The 20,791-nt window shown below is 44.8% G+C and overlaps 1 protein-coding gene across 8 annotated transcripts in view; it reads right to left on the bottom strand.

The window, feature by feature from the left end:
- The window catches only part of OSBPL9 (oxysterol binding protein like 9), a 1,205,712-nt gene that overhangs the window by 760,379 nt on the left and 424,542 nt on the right, over positions 1–20,791 (bottom strand). For all 8 annotated transcript variants that reach the window (XM_086952425.1, XM_086952427.1, XM_086952426.1 and 5 more), the window contains one exon: positions 13,490–13,537. In XM_086952425.1, the coding sequence (XP_086808551.1) occupies positions 13,490–13,537 (48 nt within the window). The remainder of the gene's footprint in view (positions 1–13,489; positions 13,538–20,791) is intronic.

Below are 20,791 nucleotides of genomic sequence, written 5' to 3'. Positions count from 1 at the left end.
CGTCTGTGTGGACACACAGACAGATGTAGAAGGTCCGGGTACCACCACTGCCGCGGCCAATCCGGAGCTATCAGGATCATTTCCATGTCCGACCTGAGGAGCTTGGATACTACTTTCGGAATCAGCGCCAGGGGAGGAAACGCGTAAGCGAATGTCCCTGACCAATCCATCAGTAAAGCATTCCCCTGCGTTCCTGGCCGGTGGAACCTGGACGCGAAGGCGTGGCATTTGGTGTTTTCGTCGTCTGCAAACAAGTCTATGGTTGGACGACCCCAGCAACGAAAAAGCTCTTCTACTACTTCGTCGTTTAGCACCCAGTCTGGCTGATCTTCGAAGTGCCTGCCGAGTGCATCTGCTTTTATGTTCAACTCGCCTGGAAGGTGCACTGCCACTACTGTGAGGCCTCGAGAGAGAAGCCAATGCCAGATTGCCTGAGCCTCTCGAGAGAGTGGGCGAGATCTTGTGCCTCCTTGTTTGTTCAGATAGAACATGGTGGTCGTATTGTCCATCTGAACTAGGACTGGGTTGGACTCTATCGCTGGAAAAAAAGCTTTGAGAGCCAGGAATACCGCTCTGAGTTCCAGCATATTGATGTGGTATGTCTGCTCCTGTGCAGACCACTGGCCTTGAATTTGAGGCGGACCCATGTGCGCTCCCCAGCCTTGCAGAGAGGCATCCGTCACTATAGACTGGGATGGAAAAGGTTGGTGAAACGGTATCCCACCAGTACATTCTTTCTCCAAGTCCACCATTTGATGGCATCTTTCGTCGCTTGGGAAAGAGTGATACGATCTTCCCAACGTCCTGTCACTTTGTTCCACTGGTCCTCTAGAGCCTGCTGTAGAGGATGCATTCTCAGCCTGGCGTTTGGGATGAGAAAAATGCAGGACACCATGGAACCCAGCAGGGATGCTACTTGTCGGGCTGTTGGAAGCTGAGACTCTAGCAGAATCCCACATTTCTGACTCATGGAAAAAAGTCTCTCCTCCGAAGGAGACGCTTTTCCCACTCTTGTGTCCAGAACGGAGCCTAGGTAGTGGATGGACTGTGTAGGCCGCTGGACTGACTTCTCTAGGTTCACATGGAGGCCGAGCCTGTGCAACTGGTGCAGGCACAGTTGTAGATGTGCGTTACCTGTACCGGAGATGGGCCTTTTAGGAGCTAGTCGTCCAGGTATGGGTAGATGAAGAGTCCCTTTTTGTGAAGAAAAGCCGCCACCACTGCCATGCATTTGGAGAAGACTCGTGGTGCGGACTTAAGACCGAAGGGTAGCACCTTGTAGTGGTAGTGTTTGTTCCCTACGACAAACCTCAAGTACCTGCGATGTTGTTGAGCAATTGGAATGTGAACGTACGCATCTTGCAGATCCACCGAACACATCCAATCTCCGGCTTGAAGATGTGGGCATATTTGGTGAAGCGCTAACATGCAGAACTTTTCTCTGACGATGACTTTGTTTAATAGCCGCAGATCGAGTATTGGTCTGAACTTGTCCTCCTGATCTTTTTTGGGGACAAGAAAGTATCTGGAGTAAACTCCCTTTCCTCTTTGAGCGGGAGGAACCTCCTCTATCGCTCTTTTTTGCAGTAGGACTTTCACCTCTCTTCGGAGCAAGCTTAGCTGGTGAGGGCAAGAGCTCTTTGGAGGAATGTTCTTCGGAGGCGCACAGAAACGTAGCCTGTATCCATTGCGCAGTATATTCAGCACATACTGATCCTTTGTGATGCTGACCCACTCTGCCAGGTGTTGTGAAGCACTTCCTCCCACTGGAGTGGGTAACAGCGCCAGAGGAAGCCACTGCTCAGGCCTTTCCTCCTCTTGTGGTGTTAGAGGATTGTTGGTGACCTCCTGTCCCTCTGTTGGGTTTGCCTCGAAACTGAGATTTACCCTGGTTCTTACTTTGGGACCACTGAGGGGTTTGAACCCTCTGTTGAGCCCCTATCCCCCTGTTGGTCTTGAAACGGCGTTTGAATTATTTTTTCTTCTCCAAACCCACCGCTTTCACTGTATCTAGTTCAGTCTTCATTCGGGTCATTTCTTCGTCAGCATGTTCCCCGAAGAGAGCGGAACCCGATAAGGGGAGATTAAGGATGCGATGCTGAGCATCCGGCTTCAGACCTGTAAGGCGCAACCAGGCCGACCTCCTGGCACAAACCCCATGTGAATAGGAATGCGCCGCAAGCACTGCACCATCCGCAGACGTGCTAATCATCTGATTCGCCACCAGACATCCTTCTGTCACAGTCTCTTCAAAATCCTGCTGGTCTTCCTTTGGCAGTTTGGATTTGAACCTTTCCATGGAGTCCCATAAGGCTCCGTCGTATCGCCCCAGAAGCGCAGCCGCACTAGAAACCTTAAAGGTGGATGCAGCGGAGTTGCAAACCTTGCGACCCCAGGAGTCTTGAGATTTGCTGTCCTTGTCTGGCGGGACTGATGAGGACCCGGCAACTGCGTGCGTCTTCCTCGCCACTGCCACAATTAGAGTCTGCTGGAGGGTCAGATTTTACAAAAACTGGGTCAGAAGAGGCCGGTTTGATTTCTTCAGAATGCGGGCTGGCACCGCTCTGATAGCCGCTGGAGTTAGGAAAACCTCTTTGACAGGATCCATAATCCCCGGGACTAAAGGCAGCAGTGGACGGGAGATAGCTTTTTTGTGTAAAGTCTCAAAAATGACTGTCGTAACCGGAGGGACAGACATTTCAATGTTCAGCTTCAGTGCTCCTCTTTGCAGGACATCTAGATACGTGCCAATGTCATCCACTGGGGAGGATCTGGACGTAGGACTGTCCGTTAACGTAGGGGAGTAGTCCCTCTTGGAAGACCTGGTAGAAGAGGTAGATGAAGTAGACGAAGTTCGTCGACGTCTACGGTGAGCACTGTGCCACCTCTCCCGCGATCTTTATGAACGCTCCTCCAGTCTAGGAGAGAGAGATCTGATCCGATCTTCTGAATGAGGTCTTCTTCTGGGAGATCGGGACCTTCTGGGAGATCTGGTTGGTGGTACGCTTGTCCATCTCCTCTACCAGATTCTGAAGTGGAGACCTGTGTTGTGGGCTGGCATATTCTTGCATCCGTTTAGTAGCCCCAGACTCACGCCAATGGACCAAAGACTTGTACCATCTAGGTGATAGTCTGACTTGCTCTGCCAAAAGATCTGGCCGACGCTCAGGAGATCTGCACACAGGACTTCTGGACTTTGAAGATGCAGTTGAGGAGCCAGAGGACCGTGAAGTGGAATGACGGGAAGCTGACTCCGTTACCATGATCACATCTGAATGCCTGGACGTCGAGCGTTCTTCCCTCGCCGCCGAACGCCTTCGGGGAGTCGGCGCGTCAAACAATCTCGACTTCGAATGTCTATGTGAGGATCTATGGTCTCTCGACGTCGAACGGCAATGACCGGCCGTCAACGGAGCTCTCTGCTTCGACGTCGAACGGCGATGCCCGGCCGTTTGCGGAGCCCTCTCTCTCGACGTCGAACGACGATGTCCAGTCACCGACGGAGTCTTCTCTCTCGACGTCGAACGACGATGGCCAGTCGTCGACGGAGCTCTCTGCCTCGACGTCGAACGGCGATGACCGGCCGTCGACGGAGTCTTCTGTCTCGACATCGAGTGCCTGTGCGACGACGGCGGAGGGGTATTGGACACCCTCGACGTCAAGCGTCGACGAGACACTGACGGAGACTGCGTCTTCGACGCCGATCGACGAGTTACTGTCGACGGCGGAGGGGTCTTGGTCATCGACGCCGAACGCCGCTTCTTGGACGATGGCGGAGGAGTCACACTTCTCGACGCCGGTCGTCGCCTGGATGACGACGGCGGAGGAGTGACCTCCCTCGACGCCGATCGTCGCCTGGTTGACGACGGCGGAGGGGCCTTTCATCTCGACGCAGACTGTCCCCCGGTTGACGGCGGCGGAGTCACATCTCTCGACGCCGATCGTCGCCCGGTTGACGACGGCGGAGGGGATCTCGACGACGGAATTGGATCCTTCGACGTCGTTGACGTACCTGTTCTTCTTTTCGACAGCGAGCCCGCCGTTGACGGTCTTTTTGATGCCAAACGATCCACCGGTGGTTCTTTCCTCAGCGCCAAGCCTGACGCTGAGGCTGAAGGGATGGAAGACCTGTGTTTTGAAAATGTTTTAGTCTTCCTGGAACCTTTCTTCCCCGGAGACCTTCCTCTGGATGACCTATGGGCCAGGCCATAGATGCGAATTCTCTCCCTGTCTTTGAGAGTTCTTCCTGACAGGTGCTCGCAGTGAGGACAGGTGCCTGGATCATGTGCCCGGAACCTTGGGTTTTATTTTGATAATGAACTGTCATGCAAAATTCAAATCCAAAAGGTCACATCTGCTTGTTTTGGAAAACTAAAAATGATTTAAAAAAATGTCCCCTTACCTTTCTAAGGAGTCAATGAGGACGGTTGTGCACGCCCTCATCACTTCACATCTGGATTATGCCAATAGTTTGTATGTAGGGGCTCCTGCATACCTATGCCACTGACTACAAGTCATTCAGAATGTGGCGGCTAGATTGATTTGTCATGTCCCCTATCGGCATTCCATCTCCCCTTACCTGAAGAAGTTACACTGGCTTCAAATCACCTACCGCATACAGTTCAAAGCCCTGGTCCTAGCCTTCAGAGCGCTCAATGCCCTCGGGCCACGCTATCTTCGAGATAGACTGAAGCAGGTACACTCTGTCCGCTCTTTAAGATCCAACCACCTCCGTCTCATACTACCTCCCCGTTTTCATCGTTCAAGAAGAGGTGGTAGAGCTTTTGCTGTAGTCACCGCCAAGCTGTGGAATTCTCTACCGCTTGACCTTAGACCTATCGAATCAGAATGTCTGTTTAGATCCAAGCTAAAAACATACCTGTTCTCACGCTGCTAGTTGTCTAATCCCTGCTGTCTGTTCTCAGCGCCGGGACACCTCGGTGGGGGTAGCCGTGCGTTTTATCAAATTCCATAATAATAATAATAATGTTCTTCAGGCAGACACAGGATACAAACATCGTGGTTGTCTGATTTTGCTTTCTTGTTACCACAAGAAGGACATTTATCAAAAAGTGAAGGCATTTTCCACTGAAAAAGCCCAGTAAACTGACTTAAAAAGGCAGTTCCTTACTTGACTAGATGTAACATGTCAAAGTAAGTGAAAAAGTTGTTCAAAGTGAAGTAATTTTCAGTCAGAAAACAGAAATTAGTGGAGCTGTGTAACCAGGATCCTTCCTGAAGGAGCCGGAAAGAACAACTGACCTAACTGTCACCCCTGGGGCATGATGGGATACAGGGGGTCATGAGTGCCTTAAAGGCACGGTGTCAGTTTATTGCTATTCAGCTACAGGTTAGCTTTTCAGTCTTTTTTGACTGTGTGTTTGCAATGCAGCCTGGGAGCTTCATATGCTGCCAGTGAGTTATGAGAATGTCTACTGCTTTCTGAGCATTAAAACAGTTTCTAAACAATCTTTGGTGTTGTTTCTCATGTTTCTAATGCGGATTATTCATGTATGGTGGAAATTCTTCACAGCATATTTCAGCTCTGATGTTATTTGGCTGCTATTGCATGTTTTTATATATATATATGTTTATATATATGTATTATATATATATGTGGGGCACATATAATATAGTGTTTCCGGCATCCCGCGCATGGGCGGGAATATTCTAATGCTTATGACTATTGATGAGGATCCCCTGGAAGAGAACTTTTAGATCTACAGTGGAGAGAAAGTCACCTTGCTGCAGTGGTGGAAGCACTTATTGTAAAGTGACCATGTGGAAGTGGCCTGAATGAATGTAACAGTTTAGCGGTCTGAGGTCCAGTATTGGTCTTAGAGAGCCGTCCTTTTTTGGGATAAGGAAGTAAAGGGAGTAAACTCCTGTCCCTGGATGCATTAGAGGAACTGGCTCTATTGCATCCTTTTGTAACATTGCCAAGACTTTTTGTTTGAGTAGCATTAGATGTTCTAATGACATTAGGTGCGGTCTTGACAGAATGTTTGGGGGTGTAGAAGTGAGTTCCAGGCAATAACCATATGGATAATTTGTCTTACCCATCTGTCTTTTGTGATGGAATTCCAGACAGGTAGGAACTGTGAGGTGCGTCCCCCGACAGGAGTGGGATGATCGGGGGAAGGGGGGACGTGTAGGGAAGTCACTGTTTATTGTTAGGGGAGTTGCGGGTGTTGTTACCTCTGCCTCTACCCTTGTTGTTGTTACCTCTGTAACCTCTTCTATTGTATCCCCTAGAAAAGGAGCCTTGGGTGGAACTTTTATAGGAGGATGTAGGGTGTTCTGATGTGTTAGTTTTGGAACCTGCTCTGTAAAAGGAGCGACAAAAGGAACCTCTGGCAGATGGTGACTGTAGGGCTCCTATAGACTTTGCTGTTTTTGTATCCTTTTTTCATTTTTTCTAAAGATGCATCAACTGCAGGTCCAAAAAGGTGCTGTTGAACAAATGGTTGGTTTAGAATTGCATTTTGCACCTCTTGCTTAAAACCAGACACTCAAAGCCATGCCAGTCTACGTAGTAGCACCCTAGTATTTATAGCACGTGACGCAGTGTCTGCTGCAGCTAGTGCACATTTTATTGAGGTATTAGTTTTCTTTCTTGTACAAGGTCATTAGCTTTGTCCTTGTACTCTGGTGGAAGATGTTGAATGAGCTTTTCAAGCTCGTCATAGTGGGCCCGGTCATATCTTGCTAGCAGGGCTTGTGTGTTTGCAATTTTCCATGAATTAGCAGCCTGAGACGCCATACGTTTACCTGATGCGTCTAACAGTTTAGATTCTTTGTCAGGCGTGGTGTGTCACCTGATCCCTGGGAGCTTGCCCTTTTACGTGCATTGGATACTACTAATGAATCTAAAGGAAGTTGGCCCTTAATGTAGATAGGGTCACTGCCTTGTATTTTTTATCAACTCTGGGGTTAAGAACCCTAGCTCTGACTGGGTCTTTAAACAACTCAGGAGCATGTCTGATAAGGCCTTGTAGCATGACAAGGCCTTATCAGACATGACATGAGTAGATTTTTGTGGTTCTGCAAATGTTTACAGCAAAAAATCTTCCAATACAGGGTCTGCATGAAGTTTGACTTTATGATATGCAGCTGCTCTATTAATACGCTGTGCAAACCCCACATTATCATCTGGTGGGGATGGCTTTCAGGGGTAGAAATCTGGAGCATTTGTTAGATCAGGATCAGTGTTATAATCATGCCATGGGTCTGGCTCCTGTGGTGAATTAACAGGACTTAATGGCATTACATCCTCATCTAAATCTCCATGCCCCTGTGAATCATCACTATCCTGTAAATCTGGAGAGTGTGGTGGTGATGAAATTATTAAGTTAGGGTTAGCAGGTGGTGGAGGAGAAGTGTTAGTAGATATATGAATTTTCTTTGGAGGAACTGGAACTTGGGGTAAATGTTCTGGTTTCCTCTTTGCAGGTAGCTTGGTAACTATATGACCAGTCTTTAGGTGGATACATATAGTAGTCTGCTTTGATCTGGGGGAAAAAGGTCTTCGGACTCCACATACTTGCTTGGCGTCGAAGAATTGTCTTTAGGAACTGATTTTGGGTGTTTTGGGACATTGTCCGGTACAACAGCTTTACTTGGTTCCGAAGTTTTCGGTGCCTTGTGTTTCGATGGTACCAAAGTCTTTATTATGTGCTTCGGTGCCGAAGGTTTTTCAGCTTGTTTCGGGACTGAAGTTTTATCAGTTTTTTTCGGTGCCGGTGGTTTATCTGGCTGTTTTGGTGTCGATGACTTATCGAGTTGCTTCAGCGCCGACTTTTTGTCAGTCTTTCGGTGCAGAGGGGTCTTTTATAGGTTTTGGTATCGAGTGCTTCGTCGATGATGACAGAAGAGGGCGTGGCAACTCAGATGGTTGTACTTTCGGTGCCGAGGGTGGATTTACGGCGCCGAGTGGTTGGCTCGAGCCAGATGGCTTTTGTCTGTCCTTCGGTGGCGAGTCCGAGGCGTTCGAAGTCTTTGTACGGTGTGAACCTGAGCCCGAAGGTGTTACTGGTGCCATTGTTTTGGGCTTGGTCGGGGCCGGGGTTTCAGTATTCACGTCCCTTTGAGCTGGAGTGATATCATCATCGGCATCGGAGACGTCTGGTTCGGAGTCCAGGATCTCTTCTGGATCCGGAAGGTTATCGGGACCTGGATTGAAGATGTCCGGGATGGAGCCTGTGCCTCGCTGCATGTCTCGGCGTCGAGCTAGACGATCCCGGATAGTCTTTTTCGATTTAAATGAAAGGCAGGCTTCACAATTGTCCTCTCGATGTTCTGAAGAGAGGTACAAAATGCATACAGGATAGAGGTCCGAGTGTGGAAATTTAACACCACACTGTGGAAATGGTTCCGAACCGGAGCGCAGCAAGTTTCTTCCGAACCCAATGGCGGAATAAATTATCTAACGATGGAGCCGAGGCCCATGCGCACTGTACACTGAAGGAGGAGTCACCGGTCTCGAGACTACAAGACTTCTTCGAAGACAAAAACAACATGCAATCATCCGAGCCCAACACCAGATGGCGATCTATGCAAAGTGTACAATCTGCAGCTCATATGCCTCAAACACATAATTATGATTAATAAATTCTAGTTAAAATGATGAAACTTATAAAACAAACAGGATTTGTGGTAATCTTTCCCACCTTGCTGGCTGCAACTGTACAGAGAAAAATCGAAATGATTTAAAGCTAGTTTCCACGGTTTATGACTTTTTCTAAATGTAACTTTCCTCTTAGCATATGATAAGCTGTTGTGTGCAGCTTTTAGTCGTCATCAAGCTTTCGCCCTCCCTCTCCTTGCCCATTTGAAGCTTTGATTTATGTTCTTAAGCAGTCGAAAAAGTAGAATTATATCTCAAAACTGCGGTTGAGGTAACTTAATGAGCCAGTTAACAGACTCTTAGGTTAAATAAAACTGAATGAAAATCCACTCTTAAATGAACACTTTTTCCTAAAAGCCATGTGCTTTACAGTAAGCCGATATTTGTCCCAATTAGAGACCTGAATACCGAATGCTCTACTTGACTAATTAGCATTGAGTGGCAGCATGTAGAGTAATGTTGCTGATGAAACCTGTTAAGGAACATCAACGAAAGTGATAAGATATAGAATACAAGCATTGGCAAAGTCAATGGGTATTGCCTTTGTGACCTACTGACTTTGCCAATGGTTTTGTTATGCAGCCCAACTGAAAATGAAAAAAAGTAAAGTTTTCTTACCATGTAAGCATCCGTTCGTGGCATTTAGAACTGTAGATTTACATGCTGTGCATACTCCTGTCATCTAGTGTTCGGCTTGGACGTATGCAAGTTATTTTCCTTCTAAGAAATCTTCTCGAGTCATGAGGTAGTGTGACTCCACCTCTTGCTTGCTATGCCCATGGTCATTGGCTCCATTGTTTTCCCCCACAACCAATGAGGATAACTGGAGCAGAGCAGCATAGGACAGAGAGACAGAGAGATGACCATGCAAGTGAAGTAGAAAGTAAGAATAAAAGCTAACAGCCAGAGGCATCCAGGGAAGATTGTGGGTGAATGTGAATCCACAACACTGCATGCCGCAAACAGAATCTTAAAGGATAAGTAAAATTTTCTGTTTGAGGCAGGTGCAGCCTTAGATACACATGCTGTATGCAAACAGTAAAATATAAATAAAAACCAAGGTGATGGATGGGATGCTTAAATTAATCTCAGGCACTGATAATCGCTCGAGCCTCATCCCAATCCATAGTTTTTTTACCCAACAAGCCACATCAGTTTGAACCCAGCCATATGCAAATCAGTCTTCACCCTGCTTCTCATGGGAACACTTCAGACCAGGACCTCCATGAACTAGAACACAAACAACCCAGGACCAGTTGCTATTTGAGCAGGATCAAGATTGGTTTGCATGTATCTGGGTCCAAACTGAGGTGGCATGATGTGCAAAATAACGATGGTTTGGGATGCAGCCTGAGTGATTACCAGTGATTGAGATTAATTCAAACATTCCATCCATCACTATTTTGTAAACTTCTTGTGTCGCCGTAAGTGCAACAGGTATGTCCAGATAGGAGTCCCGTGCACACTGTCATTGGAACCAAACTGTACCCAGCTTATGAGTCCATAACTAAGGTGAACCCAGTCCTGGGTTGCTTGGGTTCCAGTTCAATAAGGACTGGTTTCGCAGTTCGGGCTGGACCGGTCGTACTGGAGGAGGACCAAGACTGATTTGCATATAGCTGGGCCAAAAATGAGGTGGTATTGTGTGCAAAATAACAATCTACTGGGAGGTAGCCAGAGTGATTAAGAGTGGCTGAGATTAATTTAAGCATTCCTTCCATCACTGTTTTGTATACTTATTGTGCGTAGACTGTAAAGTAGTCCTCCCAGAAGCGCTGGCTAGCCTGTGAATGTCGCAGAAGACTGAAAAAGGGTACATAGTACAGCCTGACCAACATTTGCTTGCTGGCAGGCTTATACATCAACACAGTAGTGCTTTGTGAAAGTGTGTAGTGTAGACCAAATAGCTGATTTACAAATGTCAGCTATTGGGATGTTCAGAAGAAAGGCTATAGAGGCCCCTTTCTTTCTTGTGGAATGGGCCCTTGGAGGAACAGGAAAAACTCTTAGCTTGTGCGTAACCGGTTTGGATCCCTGTAGTTATGCATGATTTTGAAAAGGCCTTTCCTTTATGTGGTTCTGAAAAAACACCAAACAGATGCTGTTTTTAAAAAAAAAAATTAATTAATACCTTTGTTCTATCTATATAGTACATTAAGGTTGGACTGACGTCTAAGGCATAAAGAGCCCTTTCTGCAACTGATTCAGGTTGTGGAAAGAAAACTGGAAGTTCTGTAGTTCTGTAGATTGGTTTTAAGTGGAAAGAAGATACCACCTTAGGAAGAAATTTAGGGTTGGTACAAAGGACCATCCTATCTCTAGGAACTTCAAAGAAAGGTTCTTCCAAGGTTAATGCCAGGAGCTCACTAATACGCCTTAGCGATGTGATAGTTACTAAAAAAGCTACTTTCCAAGAAGTACTATGAGGGCAATATTAAGATTCCACACCTGGGCGGAGACACAGAATGAGAAATTATTCTTTTGAGCCCCTCCATAAAAAAGCTGAAGACTGGAATCCTGAAGAACGAAACGTTGTCTATTTCAGAGATATGCAGCCACAGCTGCCACGTGTAGCCGAATGGAGGTGAAGGCTAAACTACACATTTGAAGGTATAGGAGGTACCAAAGAATGTTCTGAACTGTGGCTGTCAGGTGGTCAATGTGGTTTGAGAGGCAGTAATAGGCAAGTCTTTTACACTTGGCAGTGTAGCAGGCACAAGGACCTAGACTGAGATAACAAATTACTAAGAACTCAGGAACCAAATCACAAGGTTGAGATTGTTAGGGTAGGGGTGAAGGATTTCTCCTTGCTTCTTCGTGAGAAGACCCAGCCTGTTGGGGAACCTCTCAAGCAGAATTATAGAAAGCTCAAGGAGTTTGGTGAACTAGGGTTGCCTGGCCCAGTTTGGGGCCACTGGGATGAGGGTGAGGATGAGGGAGGTCTGCTGTAGCTCCAGAACCCTGAGTGGAATGACGGGAAGAAGTGAAAAAGCGTAGGCAAATATCCCTGGCCAGTTCTTCCACAGTGGATTGTCCATGAACAGTGAGTGTGGGAATCGGACAGAAATGTTTGGACATCCTGCGTTTTCTGCTGTGGGGAAGAGGTGCACATCCATAAACCTACATCGCTGGAAGTAGTAAAGGAGTACTACTAGGTGAAGTTCCACTTGAGGACTCAATGATGCATACTACTGAGAAGGACTGCAAAGTTGTTGCCCTATCCTGTGAGGTATTCTGCTAAAAGGTGGATCCTGTGGTGGAAAACCCAGATCCAGATGGGCGAGCTAACATAGAAATCTGAGGCAAGTGGGTGCCACCCTCCTTTTGAATGTAATATAAGGCTTTCATGCTTACTGTCCATACGAGTACTACTTTGCCCAGCATGCTCATGTGAGGGCTAGATGGACAGCTAGCTGTTCAATATTTGATGTGAGACCCCACTGGTCCTGGACAGTCATGTTGTTGAGGCCCCAACCACTGTGTAATGCATCCACTGAGATGGTGATCTGAGGAACTGGGTCGAGAAAAGGCTGCTCTAGCAACAAGCTATGGTGTTCCTCCACTGCAGACAGAGAGGAGTGCGGAAGCTGATCAACTAGATCTTCCCAATGATGCTCTTTTTAATACCATTGATGAGTAAGGCATTCCTGCAGCGAACACATTTGCTATCTTGCACTGGGTACTAAGGCAAAACAGGAGGCCATCGTCCCTAGCAGGCGCATGACTGTCCGTACTGTGGCCCGTTGATTTGGCTGAAAAAGAGGATGCAACGTTCGGAAAGACTGGAGTCTTGCCAGACCAGGATATGCCTTGCCAACCTCGGCATTGAGGATAGCTCCCAGATCAGGTTGAATTTTAAGGGGGTTGGATGTGTACTACTACTACTGTAAGGCATTTAGAGAAAACTCAGGGTACGATGATGACCTCGAAGGGCAGCATTTTGGATAGTAATGCTGACCACTTAACATAAATCGGAGATAGTATCGATGTGACTGATGAAGCGGGATGTGGAGTAGGCATCTGAGGTCAAGTGCTGCCATGAAGTCGCCTTGCTGTAACAGAGATCTAACATCTTGAAGGGCTACCATGTGGAAGTGTTCTGATAGGATGTACACATTTAGGGGTATGAGGTGCAGAATGGGCTTGAGGGACCCATTCTTTTTGGGAATGAGGAAGTAGAAGGAATACACCGTGAGCCCTGAAGGTGTTGTGGCACATGCTCTATGGCCCCTTTAGGGAGGAGTGCATAGACCTCTTACTGGGGGAGACGATGTTCTGGAGAGAACATGTGCCGCCAAGTGCTGAAGAACATCTGCAGCTGCCCCCCAACAGGTGTGGTGTGATCGGAGGAGAGGGATAAGGAGGAGAAATGACAAGTCACTGATTGGCAGGGGTGGCTCCCTGGGAGGAGCTACCTTTGCCTCTACGTTTGGCGCTGTTTCTACGATAGGCACCCCTGAAGTAACCCCCATCAGGGCCAGTAGTGTCAACAAACCTATGTAGAGAGTGGCAACTGCTGAGATGCACTTATTTGCCCCAGTAATTGATCCTTAATTTCTAATGTTTCTGCACATTTTTTCTCTGCTAGAAAAAAAAATCATAAAATGTATATATCTTCCAAAATCAACAGGAGACTAAGACATCTGTGTTTAAGGTAGAAGGCATCTGTTAGTCATTTTGGCTGCTTGTAACCATGTCCCTAATATGCTACTGTTGTTGCCAAAATAGTTCAAACTTATCCCCTACCCATTTTAGATTTTTTAAAACAAAGTTTGTGTTAGTCTATATTTGCTAAATCTCAATCCATACATGCACAGTCTGAGGCTGGTGACAAAATAGAAAAACGAACAATAAAACACTCACCTTTCTCTGTTCTTCATCTTTGCAGTTCTGAAGTTTGTCATCAAATAGCTAATGCAAAGAATACAAAGTTAGAGTTTCGTATTGCTTGTACTACGTAAACATTACCTTTGAAAATGTTTATAACGCACATTTGGATTGCAACACTAATGTTGCCACAACTGAAGAGCGTTGACATATCAACAAAAAAAAAAAAATTGTTCGTGTTCAGCTAGGCCTCATTATAAACAAGCATTTTCAATACAATAGGTCTCTCATTCACGCAAGTTTGAGCTATTGGCATTGCAAATGACAATGCCTTTTATTTATGTTTTAGGTTTTAAAACATAAATAAAAGGCATTGTCATTTACAATACTAATAGCTTAAACTTTCACAAATGCGAGACCAATTGCATCGCAATAAAAGGCCTTCTTAACAGCTTGTTAGAATGTAAATATCAGAGACTGGCCTGCAACGTCTTCAAAGTAGTGATAAATTGTGCAGTGAAGAAGATGTGTAAGTCTTGTAAATTACACAGACACAAAGTGTGAAGTGAGAGTTACATATGATCTGAGCTATAAATACTAACAACGTGCTCCAACACCTTTCGCTCTGTGATTACACTGTCGTGGAAGGGGAGGCTATTTCCAGTCCTCTCCGCGATTGTGCAGTGTGGCATTGTGTAATGTCATTGCTATCTTTGGCCTATTGAAAACACTCCAGCTGTAGTAGTCCCAGGCATCACCTCCTGGTGCACAGCGGACTGTGCTTTATGGCAGGCATGGAGGGAGGGATGGTTTCGGCTGCAGCTTCGGCCTCATATATTGGTGGTGATAGTGATATTGGTGTTGGTGTTGATATTGGTGTTTGTGGTATTGATGGTGGTGCTGGTGGTATTGGTGGTAGTGGTGTTGTTAATAAAACAGGCTTTTGAAAACAACCAGTCAGGTGGCTTAGTGCAGATGACATGTAACACGTGCTGTTAGCTTCAGCCCATTAGCACACGATTATGTGCTACCTGGAATTCACATGACTTAATTTGCGAATCATTTCTAAATCCCTTTTACTTGGAGGGGTAGGAGGGGTTGAAACAGACACTAGATAATGCTGGGTTAAAGTGTTTGAAAGCGGGCGCCCGTGTTACGGGGCGGCTGTGCTGTTTAAAAATGCACAAGCGATTTCAGCTGAAGCAGCGCATGTCCTGCCTGCAGTAAGAGAAACTCAATAAAGTAAACAGTGCTTACTGACTTAATAACAGGTCCCATGTAACAACCGAAGTAAAGGGCCCAGTAGCCATGGGAGGTTACAAATGAAGACAAGGCCGTACTAAGGAGGGACTAACCAGCCTAGTAATGAATCTGAAGGCAGCATTTACGAAGGTCAATGACACAAGCCAATGAAAAATATGGGAGGAGAGTTGGCGCGGCTTGTCTCCCATACTCTACTACAGCAGCTTCGCAGAACGAGCAGCGCAAGCGCGCTGCCACTAGGCTCGACCTAAAGACACATGTTGAAAAATTCCATCTGTACGAAGGGTTCTGTAAGAGAGAGTGCTCCTCAAGTTCCCTCTCACACCAGACCATTCTTATAAGCCACTGTTCCTTTATTAATTCTGCTCATTCCACTTCAATGCCTCAACCTCCTCCTCAGTCATCATATATGCATCACCTTTAAAGTGCACGTCATTCCTTTAATCATCGTCTTTCATTTCCTTACCATAACACCTTGAGCACACATGAGTTGGCTGTATCAAGGTTAACATTACCAGCTTGTGAACCTCAAAGAGTAGGAGACCTCACGGTCTCTCCAGCTATGCATGTATGAACTATACAGTTAAAACACTAGGACTGGGCCGGGATGGGGGCTTGAGGGGTTCTTGCTCTTTGCTGAAGTTTATCTTCGCAAAGAGATATTGCACGGTAATGCGTGATATTGCACTGTATTTCGGGTAGGGGGGCACCAGTGGTGCCCCCCTACCCGAAAATAGACAGCTGGCTGAGCAGTTTTTTCCTCTGCTTCTACTTTGACGAAGCAGTGTATGAAGCCTGGGGATGCCCTGGAAAACATAGTAAAATTTAGGAACTCTGGTAAGATCATATCTGCAACATTAAACCCTGAAAAGCTGCTGTTTACTTTATTGAAATTTTACTTGGCAAAACGCATAGTATATCTTAAGTGAGGTGACTTATTATCAATGTCATGTATGCAACTGAAGAGCCACAACTTCTGTTGTGTTGTTTGTTTAAATGAAAAAAAATAAAGATTATAAAAAACACTTGGACTGGACACATCGTTCATCAATGCCAAATTATAATTAGCACTATGACGAAAGGCATTAGTTGATTAGCTGTCCAACATAAGACAATGCTGAATCACACTGCCTTACTGAGAAGGGGCACTCGGTGTGTGGCAAGAATTCAGACTAATAACTAGCAATATCAGTAATAACCCACAAACCTTGTCATGTATTTGAAAACAATAAAGAAAACAACCAAAACGGCACAGATTTCACAAAGTCAGGCACAAACACACTGAAGTTGGTTCGGAGTTGGCTTATGAGTGATAAGACTATGTATACGCATAATGTATACATGAATAAACCGAGTGTATAGCTGAAAGACTGCATGCTAGCTGAAGCATCCTGTCTAGGTAGAGAGGAGGATATTTGTCTTTTGACGGACACCATATTTTAGGTAACAGTTTTACGTAATCATGTCATACGAAAGAACAACAAGTTCTGAGAGCCAAATGCTATGCAAACAATGAGGACAACTAAATAATGGATGGTTGAGTTACAAGTATTTCAGAAAATCTTTCCCACTTTGTGAATAACACCAGATGGCAGAAAAGCATGCAGCTCTTATTAACATGAGACCACAAGTGTATTCCTAAGGGATTATATCTCACACTACACTTTCTGCATCAATGGTCAGAAGCCACAACACCTTAGGTTTGAGAGCGAGTCAATCACTACCTGTGTGGTCCACCTGTGGGAACGATCTCCTAACTTCTCAATTATGATATAAAGGGCGATCCTGAAACCCATCTTTCACTTTCATAATTCAATCCAAAGCATCACTGTATTTGCCTTCCACTTCATACAAAATGCTACCAACATGTTGTTCAATGTAGCAGGACCTTTAGAATGATTTCAGAAGCCACATCTTTAACAAACTGTTTCTTACTTTTGTTTTGACGGTGTTTGAAAAACAAGTGGTTTGACATACTGGAACCCCCATGCAGTGGACTGGAAAACTAAGTGGAGTTTCATTGCCACATTGTCTTTCAAAGTATGAGAATTACTCAGATCTCTTAAGAACTGGCAAAACCAAACATAGCAAACAGGTATTCAGTGTACTGCAAAATCACACCCTCACACAAAAATGTACTTTTACACTGCTGCATTCCGTTCACTTAAATCCTTTGCCTAAATAGCGTAAAACTAGAAAACCCAAATTGTAGAGTTTTTATATAAAATGACTGATGCAATCGGTCTTAACAATAAAATAGGAAAAATCGCCTTCATGGTAATTTGGGGTCTCTCAAGAGATTTTTCTAGACAAAATCTTAATGATCTTAAGATGTCTTTGGTTAATGTTGCTTCATCTCAAGATACATAAGGTAAAGAAAATAATTGGTTAATCCTACCAAAATTGTTCGTATGGTTGGAACAGAAGAATGGAACATCTGAAGAAAACGTTATCCTTGTGTAAGATGTCAGGTTAACAGATGAAATAGCCCGATGTATGATGGTCCTTCTTGCAGAGGAAATTAGCGACCAAAATCGCTCTTATCCAAGTTAGTAAATTCACATTGCCACTGTTTCAAACGGCTTTTGCATGTATGTGGGTTGATCTGTGTTTATGCCACTCTTAAAAGAAGAAACTTTAATAAGAGTTTATAGAAAGCCAGGGAAAGAGCATTGTAGACTTTTGTGTCCAAGGGCAGAAAATTCTCAATGCTTACTCATGTATACTTTAATAGCAGCCAGGTAATGATAACCTCAATCAGCTTTGATGCTCAAGAATTCAAACAAACATCAAAAGATTACCCAAGGATACTTTCACAGGCTACAAAGCTTTCAGCTCGCTAATTGCCAGTATTAAATTATTACATTCTGGTTTCTGTATTTAGTTTCCTTTGTTCAGCAAACAGGATAACCAGGTTTTCTTCTGATACAACAAATGTGAATAAGCTTGCTTTTCGGGTACTGGGATCTGATGTGTGATTATAGAAGGAAGCAGTGTAAAATCAGTCTTCTGGGTGAATTAGAAAATCTCTGACTTGGGAAAGCAATCAAAGGTTGTCCTTTGAGAGGAGAAACCAGATTTGGAATTCTTGAACTTCATTACAGTCTCAAGAAGAACGAGAAATTAGTGAACAAAAGGTAAATGCCCCACACTGCACAATGAAAGTACTAAGTCTGCAACCAGATAACCCTCGCCTACATGAAACAGTTTCACCTCATGACAAATATTCATTGCGACTTTGACATGAGTGCCTTTCAGGAACCTCCCAATGAATCCTAGGGCAGAAAAAGCACAAGCCCTCACTGGAAATTGATTCCCCATCTCAAGAGGGGTGTGCCTTCGCGGTTGTAGTGCTAGAGGCACTGTTATGGTTTGACACCAAGTGATGACCTTTGACTACCATCATTTTAATTCACTTTTTGTGTGTTACTTTACCCTAGCCTGAATGTACGACATCCTGCATATGCCTAGTTTCTCTTGAAGGTTTTTTTTATGTAATCTTGCAGTCTTACAGAGGGAGCTGTCACAGAGCAGAACATCTTGCCAAGAACAGAATGTGTGTGATGTGCATTTGAAAGAACGAGAGAGAGAGAGAGAGGCGTGGAATGTACTTTTTGGTCTCGAAGTGCAGTGTTATGAGCAGTGGTGCTCAAATGTGCATTGTGTTGTACATTGGGAAGTATTATGAAGTTCTTACTACTGACTTTGACATGGCCTCATGTCATACTGAATACTGACTGTGTTTTGCTAGAGCTTTCTGCACGCACAGGCCTACAGAGAGCTTGCAAGTTGTTTGGGTTATCCACGTTCAAGGTTGTTTTGTTTTGGGACAAGAGATTATTTAAATTACCCTGGAAGGCTTTCATAAGCTTTGTTAAGATAAAGGCTGGAACATGTGAGAATGTAGAGGGAACGTGGGAGCTTCTTTTGCCCTGGAATGCTTGCATGTAAGGTGGCCAATTCCAGTAAGTTTCCTTTGTGAAGAGGAAAAGACTCTCAAAATTTCTAGCGTGTTTTTGAGACTATAAAGCCGGAGAGTCTTGGCAGCCAGCTTGGGAGCTCACTTGTTGAGTAGACATACTGTCACAAGATGAATCTGTATTTGAGTCCGGATCGCCAGTCCATTGCCTGGCTGTTAATGGGCTCCTCCAGCTTGATTTGGCAAAGACTTTGAGGAAACGATTGGGTGAAGTGATTTGTTTCTGATTAGTGCCATTGTGATGTGTATCCAGTGGCTGAGGTAATTTGAGGTTTTCTTTGTGATGTGTGATTGAGTCAGAGTGCAAATCCAAAGTAATCATTTGATGTATTTAGCATATATATCTTTCTGATTTCTTGAAGGATGTCCAGAACTATTTCCTGCTTGTTTATTCATTACTATTATTCATGCATTTAATTGTTACATTTGCCAAGCGTGTTATTATTGCTTGCATATAAATATATATCTCTATATACATTTAAACATTATTAATTTGACATCTGGGAAAGCCTTTCTGTTACAAAGCATTGCATAAATAAAACCCCAAGCATCATTCTAAAAAGAGAGTCTTTGATGTGTTTCATTTTTGTAAAGTGAAACCCCTTTCTAGGTGTTATTGTGTTTTATGTCTCCTGCTTCGTCGTATTTGGGCCATCGTGTGGGAGTGGTATTTTGAGGGTGAAGCAAGACAGTGGTTCAGTCACTAACAAACGCAATTCATTGTTTGAAGCTTGTTGTGAAACACATGGATGGACAGAGGGAGGTAAGATCTTCAATATCCAATAACATTAAACATTTCAGAAAGGGAATGAAAAAGACAACCACACTTAAAAATGGGAAACATCAGGAAATGCAGACATCAGAGTCCTGCATAACAGGTAGAAATTCAGGAACTGTGTGGAGCTAATGGTGGTGCACACATAAGCATATGGAAATTGAGCATGTAGTGAAAGGAGGCCATTCTCAGTTAGCTGGGTAAAAAGTGCAGGAGGACAGAGTAATGAGGCAAACACAATTTTATTTTATGTTACTTTGTGTCAATACCATCCCACTATGAAACCTTAACACCATCTGCGCAGCAGCAATTCCCTTGCTGTGCTGAATCTATACTACTATTATAAAGAGAGAACTTGCACCTTTGAGCCAGGTAAACTCGAAAACTACACCACCAATCTAAACACCCAAGACATCTTAGAAAACCTCAGGGCAAGCAGAAGGACATAGGCTACATAAAAATAAAAATAAAACGTTGTTTAAAATATTTACCAATAAAAATAAAGTAGTCCCTTGCAAGTAGCGCCGGCCGCGACCTGCGTGGTGACATCAGGAGCGCAGGGAGGAGCGGCGTGCAGTGACGAACGGCGGTAACTCAGTAATCGAGTAAGTAAGTGTGCAGGGCGTCAGTCAATAAGGGAATGGCTTGGGTGAGTGGGTGAATGAGCAAGTAAGTGAGGCGATCAATAAGTGATGCGTGAATGGGCAAGAGAAAGTGTGGCCGAGTGAGAGCTCTTAGACCGCGCACGGGAAACACCCATCGCACCGGGGTCAAAACATTGCGGTGCTATCGCACCGTGACTTTCACATCGCATCGTCCTTCACATCGCATGGTACGACGGCGCAATGTCATTAACATCGCATGCAATTTCAACGCATGCGATGTTAATGACCTATTGGCTAACTTCGACGGGATTGTAATGAAAGATGCTTTTGAAAATGAGCGTTTATTCTACAAATGACAGGGCTGATGTAAGGGGCTTCGGAAATGCTTCGCTGAACATTTACTTTTGGAAATGAGCGTAATGAAAGAGGCTTTTGGAAATGAGCGTAACACCATTTTAAGGAGTCCGTAACACGGCTGATTGAAATAAAAGAGGCTTTTATTGTACAAAAGCTTCGCTGAACACGGCTGATTGTAATAAAAGAGGCTAGCGAAAATGCAGCTAAATGACCGTAACAAGATTCTAAAATCGAAATGCTGACTGTCACATGCCATTAAAAAAGCATTAAAAAAAACTCACAGTCTGTCACGTCACATGCCATTAAAAAATGCAGCGGATATGTAGTTATTCTTTTATATAGATGCATGAATGATGCAT

The sequence above is a fragment of the Lissotriton vulgaris genome, chromosome 1_1, assembly GCF_964263255.1.
Source record: "Lissotriton vulgaris chromosome 1_1, aLisVul1.2, whole genome shotgun sequence".
Taxonomy (NCBI): domain Eukaryota; kingdom Metazoa; phylum Chordata; class Amphibia; order Caudata; family Salamandridae; genus Lissotriton; species Lissotriton vulgaris.
Note: the sequence above shows the minus strand (reverse complement) of the source record. Positions and strands in the feature narration are given on the sequence as shown.